The sequence below is a fragment of the Mandrillus leucophaeus genome, unplaced genomic scaffold (genome assembly GCF_000951045.1).
Source record: "Mandrillus leucophaeus isolate KB7577 unplaced genomic scaffold, Mleu.le_1.0 Scaffold11, whole genome shotgun sequence".
In the NCBI taxonomy this organism is placed as follows: domain Eukaryota; kingdom Metazoa; phylum Chordata; class Mammalia; order Primates; family Cercopithecidae; genus Mandrillus; species Mandrillus leucophaeus.
In genome coordinates, this window is record NW_012099209.1 from 368,137 (window position 1) to 375,258 (window position 7,122).

General features: G+C 50.4%; 1 protein-coding gene across 1 annotated transcript in view; it reads left to right on the forward strand.

Moving 5' to 3' along the window:
• Positions 1 to 2,131: 2,131 nt before the first annotated feature.
• NWD1 (NACHT and WD repeat domain containing 1) overlaps positions 2,132 to 7,122 on the forward strand; it is a 154,152-nt gene continuing 149,161 nt past the window's right edge. Inside the window, 3 exon segments of the mRNA XM_011990998.1 lie at positions 2,132 to 2,449; positions 3,905 to 4,128; positions 6,765 to 6,862. Coding sequence (XP_011846388.1) covers positions 6,851 to 6,862 — 12 coding nt within the window. The 5' untranslated portion in view covers positions 2,132 to 2,449; positions 3,905 to 4,128; positions 6,765 to 6,850.

Consider the following 7,122-nt stretch of genomic DNA (forward strand, 5'->3'; position numbering starts at 1 on the left):
TTGACTTTCTGGGCTCAAGCGACCCTCCCACCTCAACCTCCCGAGTAGCTGGGAGTACAGGCACGCACCACCACGCCCGGCTAATTTTTTGTTATTGTTGTTGTTGTAGAGATGGGGTCTCACTATGTTGCCCAGGCTGGTCTTGAACTCCTGGCCTTGAGTGACCCTCCCACCTTGGCCTCCCCAGTAGGTGGGACTACAGGAGCATACCACGGTGCCTGGCAGCACCTGAAACTTCTTCTTCTTCTTCTTTTTTTTTTTTGAGATGGAGTGTAGTCTGGCTCTGTCGTCCAGGCTAGAGTGCAGTGGTGCAATCTCTGCTCACTACAACCTCTGCCTCCCAGGTTTAAGTGATCCTTCTGCCTCAGCCTCCCAAGTAGCTGGGATTACAGGTGCCTGCCACCATGCCCGGCTAATTTTTGGTTTTAGTAGAGACGGGGTCTCACCATATTGGCCAGGCTGGTCTCAAACTCCTGACCTCAGGTTATTCGCCCACCTCGACCTCCCACAGTGCTGGGATTACAGGCGTGAGCCACCACGCCTGACCAAGCATCTGAAACTTCTATCCCTGAAAATATAGTAACGTTATTAAACAGAGTAACATTATCATTAAATATAGTAGCTTTATTATTTCTGTCAGTAGAGCAGTGATTCTCAAGGTGGGGCAGTGAGGGAGGGGTTGACTCTGTTCCCTAGAGGACACTCGACAATGACGGAAAACACTTGCGGTTGTCGTGATTGGAGCATGTGCGTGCTACTTGCGTCTTGTGGGTGGAGGCCAGGGATGCTGCTCAACGCCACACATTGCATAGGACAGGTCCCCAAACAAAGGATAGTCTGGTCCCAAATGTCGGCAGGAAAGCCTGGTCTAGAGACAGGTTTCCTTAACGCTCACTGGAACCTTGATCTTGGAGGCCGAACTGGGATTGAATCCCAACTCTACCACTCGTTGAGTGAAACTGGCAGGACTGATTTTTTGTTTGTTTGTTTTTGTTTCTGAGATGGAGTCTTGCTCTGTTGCCCAGGCTGGAGTGCAGTGGTCCGCTTTCAGCTCACTGAAACCTCTACCTACTGGGTTCAAATTCTTGTGCCTCACCCTCCCAAGTAGCTGGGATTACAGGTGTGAGTCACCACACCCAGCTAATTTTTGTATTTTTAGTAGAGATGGGGTCTCACCATGTTGTCCAGGCTGGTGTCGAACTCCTGACCTCAGGTGATCCACCTGCCTTGGCCTCCCAAAGTGCTGGGGTTACAGGCGTGAGCCACTGCCCGGCCTTGGAGTTTTTTTGTTTGTTGGTTTGTTTGTTTTTGAGACAGAGTCTCACTCTGTCGCCCAGGCTGGAGTGCAGTGGCGGGATCTTGGCTCATTGCAATCCTCGACTCCTGGGTTCAAACAATTCTTATAGCTCAGCCTCCCAAGTAGCTGGGATTACAGGCATGCGTCACCACGCCCAGCTAATTTTTGTATTTTTAGTAGAGATAGGGGTCTCACCATATTGGCCAGTCTGGTCTTGAATGCCTGACTTCAGGTGATCCACCCTCTTCAGCCTCCCAAAGTGCTGGGATTACAGGTGTGAGCCACCGTGCCCGGCCTTGGAGTTTTAATGGTAATTAATCACGGCTAACATCTCACAGGCCCTTCCTGTGATGTAGGCGTGGTGTTAGTCTCACTCTCTGTATAAATGCATTTCACTGTCTCACCAACCCAGGAGGTTAGTGAGAAAATTCAGGTGCACAGTGGTGAAGCGTCACAGGCAAGGGACTTCACCTTTCCGCATCTTGTTTTCTTCATCCATGAAACAGGATCATAATGTCCATCTCTTGGGGTAATAACGTGGACGGCTAATGCCAAATGCCAACCAACTGGCAACTTCTAGACTGTGAGCAAATGGCATCTTTTACGAGAAGCCGTATCAGCCTGGCACACAATGGTTAACCACCAAGTCTGGGCTGAATGCCCGGCTAAGCTGGGGCCTGAGTGCAAACAATTTCTTTCATTATCCCAGTTGCTGGGAGAATTGGGCAAAGAGAGACACATAAAATACATAAGACAAAAGCTACTAGGATAGCTAGCGGCTTGTCTTCCGGGTGGCGCCGAGGCCAGGAAACTCCTCTCTAACCTATTTCACCAGAGGAGTCTATATTGGCCCTTCCGCTACCAGCAAGGGCAAAAGAGAGGCTGGAGCCCCCAGGACAGCCAGAACGCTAACACTGCAAAGGGCCTCTGTCCTTACTGGGGAAGCCCAATCTTGCTTAGCTATCTTCTTCAGCAACAAACAGAAGTCAAGAAAGAGAAACAGTTGTGGAGGAACCTGTTGTGATGATAATTTACTGAGCACCTACTATGTGCCAGGCACGCCAACCTTACCAGACAAGATCCTTGGGCTCATGGAATTCACTTTCTCATGGGAGAGACAAACAATAACACGTAGAAACATATCAGCTGGTGGTGAGTACCGTGCAGAAAATTAAAATAGGGCGATGGCATTGGGAGTGACTTAAGGGGTCACTATGCAATGGGATGGTCAGAGACAGCCTCTCAGGAGGAGGTAGCATTGAAGCTAAAATGTGAATGACATGAACAGATGCAGCATAGAACATTAAGGTACAGGACGTGCAAAGGCCCTGAGGTTGAAATAAGCTAAATGCATTAGACTAGGGGTTCTCAAGTAAGGGAATTCTGCCCCCTAGGAGACATTGCAATGTCTAGGAAGACTTTTTTTTTTTTTTTTTTGAGATGGACTCTTGCTCTGTTGCCCAGGCTGGAGTGCAGTGGCACAATCTCGGCTCACTGCAAGCTCCACCTCCCAGGTTCATGCCATTCTTCTGCCTCAGCCTCCCGAGTAGCTGGGACTACAGGCATCCGCCACACACCCTGCTAATTTTTTGTATTTTTAGTAGAGATGGATTTCACCGTGTTAGCCAGGATGGTCTCGATCTCCTGACCTTGTGATCTGCCTGCCTCGGCCTCCCAAAGTGCTGGGATTACAGGCATGAGCCACTGCGCCTGGCCGAGACTTTTTTTTTTTTTTTGAGATGGAGTCTCAGTCTCGCTCTGTCGCCCAGGTTGGAGTGCAGTGGCATGATCTTGGCTCACTGCAACCTCCGCTTCCTGGGTTCAAGTGATTCTCCTGCCTCAGGCTTCCAAGTAGCTGGGATTACAGGTACATGCCACCATGCCAGCTAATTTTTGTATTTTTAGTACAGATGGGGTTTCGCCATGTTGGCCAGGCTGGTCTCGAACTCCTGGCCTCAAGCAATCTGCCTGCCTTGGCCCCTCAAAGTGCTGGGATTAGAGGCGTGAGCCACCACATTCAGCCTAGGGATGCTTTTTAATTGTCAAGACTTTGGTGGTAGTGGTGGTGGGGGTGGGGGGTGTGCTGTTGAAATCTAATGGGTGGGGGCCGGAAATGTTTTGCAGCATCCTAAAATGCATGGGACAATTGCCACCACAGAGGATGATCTGGCCTCAAATGTCTGTCATACTGAGATGGAGGAAGCCTGGGATAGATAGTAGGAAAAAGCCTAGAGGTGAAAGTCAAGGTTAAAACCTCTGATCCGGCCCGGCGCGGTGGCTCAAGCCTGTAATCCCAGCACTTTGGGAGGCCGAGACGGGCGGATCACAAGGTCAGGAGATCGAGACCATCCTGGCTAACCCCGTGAAACCCCGTCTCTACTAAAAAATACAAAAAACTAGCCGGGCGAGGTGGCGGGCGCCTGCAGTCCCAGCTACTCGGGAGGCTGAGGCAGGAGAATGGCGTAAACCTGGGAGGCGGAGCTTGCAGTGAGCTGAGATCCGGCCACTGCACTCCAGCCTGGGTGACAGAGCGAGACTCCGTCTCAAAAAAAAAAAAAAACAAACAAACAACAAAAAAAAAACCTCTGATCCTCCTGCGGACATCAGGAGGCAGTAACCGAGGGAGTGTGGCCATGCCCTGAAGTGAATTCAGGTCCAAGGAGCCTGCTGCGACCCAGGAAAAACGAGAGAAGGACCAGAAATTGTGGTGGAGGCAAATTCAAGGTCAGAAGACTGGGGAGGAGGTGCTAAGAGAGGTCTGGAGAGATGCTGGGACCGAGAACTGGAGCCTCAGTGAGATCAGCAGGCTGCAGCTCAACTGTGGTATCCGGGTGAGTTGTGGGAAGGTGGCTGGGTGGCTGGGCTGGGTTTATGGGGGCAGGGTCCCTGGAGGAGAGGGAGTAGACCAGCACTCGCTCCCTGACTCTGCCCTTCTAGCTGGTGAGAACTTTCTCACGCTAAGCTGCAGTTTTCTCATCTGTCAAATGGTGACACTCAACTCTACTTACTGGGCCTTTACTGTTGAGAAAATAATTAATTCTGGCCGCACATGGTGGCTCATGCCTCTAATCCCAGCACTTTGGGAGGCTGAGGCAGGAGGATGGCTTGAGGCCAAGAGTTCAAGACCAGCCTGGGCAACATAGTGAGACCCCTGTCTCTACAAAAAATAAAAAACTTAAGCCTAGCATGGTGGCACATGCCTACAGTTCCAGCTACTTGAGAGGCTGAGGCAGGAGGATGGCTTGAATCCTGGAGTTCAAGGCTGTAGTGAGCTATGATCATGTCACTGCACTCTAATCTGGGCAACAGAGTGAGACCCTGTCTCTTAAAAAAAAAAAAAAAAGCAAACTTAAAAAACTAGCTGGGTATGGTGGTGTGTGGCTATCTAGCTGGGCATGGTGTTGTGTGCCTGTAGTCCCAGCTACTCAGGAGGCTGAGGTGGGAGGATCACTTGAGGACAGGAGATGGAGGCTGCAGTGAGCCACAATAGTACCACTGCACTCCAGCCTGGGCGACAAAGCAAGACCCTGACTCTTTTTTTTTCCTTTGAGACGGGGTTTCGCTCCTGTTGCCCAGGCTGGAGTGTAATGGCACGATCTCAGCTCACCACAACCTCCACCTCCTGGGTTCAAGCAATTCTCTTGCCTCAGCCTCCCCAGCATGCACCATCACGCCCAGCTAATTTTGTATTTTCGGAAGAGACAGGGTTTCTCCATGTTGGCCAGGCTGGTCTCAAACTCTCGACCTCAGGCGATCTGCCTGCCTCAGCCTACCAAAGTGCTGGGATTACAGATGTGAGCCACTGTGCCTGGCTGACCCTGACTCTTAAAAAAAAAAAAAAAAAAAAAAAAAAAGAATTAACTCAGCAGGCCTGAGTTGTCCACACGCCACACGTTAAAGGTGTAGCTCTTGACCTGCTCCTGGGAAGTGACCTCTAAGCCCTTGGAAAGCGATAAGAGTGTCTTTGTTTACCTGGAGAGCCTTGGCTCACACTGGATACTAACAACACGACTTAGAGAGGGAGCTTTGAGTCATGCGATATCGGTTGACCCCTGGAGGGGCTGGGGATTAAAGTCAGCCATGCGGGTGATCAGTGATTTCTACATGACCAACCCCCAATAAAAACCCCAGACATCAAGGCTCAGGAGCGCTTTCCTAGTTGGTGCCAAACTATGCATGTTGTCACACGTCACTGCTGGGAGATTTAAGTGCTGGCCACACAACATCACTGGGAGGGGACAACTGAAATCTCACATCTGGTCTCTCCTGGGCCCTGCCCTGGATGCCTCTTCCTGTGCCTGATCTTATTTTATTTTTTGAGGCAGAGTCTCGCTCTGTTGCCCAGGCTGGAGTACAGTGTTGCGATCTTGGCTCACTGCAACCTCTGCCTCCCAGGCTCAAGTGATCCTCTCACCTCAGCCTTGTGAATAGCTGGGACTACAGGTATGCACCACCACATCTGGCTAATTTTTAAATTTTTTTGTAGAGATGGGGTTTCATCATGTTGCCCAGGCTGGTCTTGAACCCTTGGACTCCCAAAGTGCTGGGATTACAGGCGTGAACCACCACGTCTGGCCCTGGATAATTTTTTATTTTGTAGAGACACTGTCTCCCTTGTTGCCCGGGCTGGTCTTGAACTCCTGGGCTCAAGCAATCCCCCATCTCAGCCTCTCAAAGTGCCGAGATTATAGGCATGAGCCACTGTGCCTGGTCCCTTGGCTGATTTTAATTTATATCCATTCATCATAACCTATGAGTACCTATTTTACAGCTTTTTCTGTTTTGTTTTGTTTTGTTTTGTTTTGTTTTGTTTTGTGTTGAGATGGAATGTCGCTCTGTTGCCGAGACTGGGTGTGGTGTGATCTCAGCTCACTGCAACCTCCGCCTCCCGGGTTCAAGGGATTCTCATGTCTCAGCCCCCCAAGTAGCTGGGATTACAGACATGCACCGTCATGCCCGTCTAATTTTTGTATTTTTAGTAGAGACAGGGTTTCACCATGTTGGCCGGGCTGGTCTCCAACTCCTGACCTCAAGTGATTAGCCCTCCTTGGCCTCCTAAAATGCTGGGATTACAGACGTGAGCCACCTTGCCTGGGATATAACACCATTTTTAAATTCTCTGAGTCCTAAGGAATCGTGGAACTTGAGGGTGCTCTTGGGGATCCCTCAATGGTAGAGTCTGTCCTGGGTGGACAAGGCAGGGAAGGGAAGTCGAGGCAGAGAGGATAGTAAGAGCAAAGATACAAAGGTTTGAAAATACAGTTGACTCAGTAGAATCAATATCACTGTTTTGTTGAGGGCTCACTACATGCTGGGCATTTTACAGACCTATCTCCCAACTGCCTTGTTGATGTTTTGTTCAAGGTGGATATTTTTGACATTAATTTTGATCTGCTAACACATTGCGCTACCTCATGTATTGCTGCAGAGACGAGTGCCCTGAATGGCTCTTATTTTCATTTCACAGACTATGCGGCTGAGGCCCTGGGAGGGAGGCCACTTGTGTAAGTCCTCCAGGAGGGCGATGGAGGAGCCGGCATTCAAACCAGACTCATGGATGTCAAGGTACACGCGTGTTCTCTCTGCCTCCAGCGGTGGTTTGCTACTGCTGCGAAGAGGTGGGGCAGGATTCAGGTCGCCAGGGCATTTCCTTTTTTTTTTTTTGAGACAGAGTCTCGCTCTGTCGCCCAGGCTAGAGTACAGTGGCCGGATCTCAGCTCACTACAAGCTCTGCCTCCCGAGTTTACGCCATTCTCCTGCCTCAGCCTCCCGAGTAGCTGGGACTACAGGCGCCCGCCACCTCGCCCGGCTAGGTTTTTGTATTT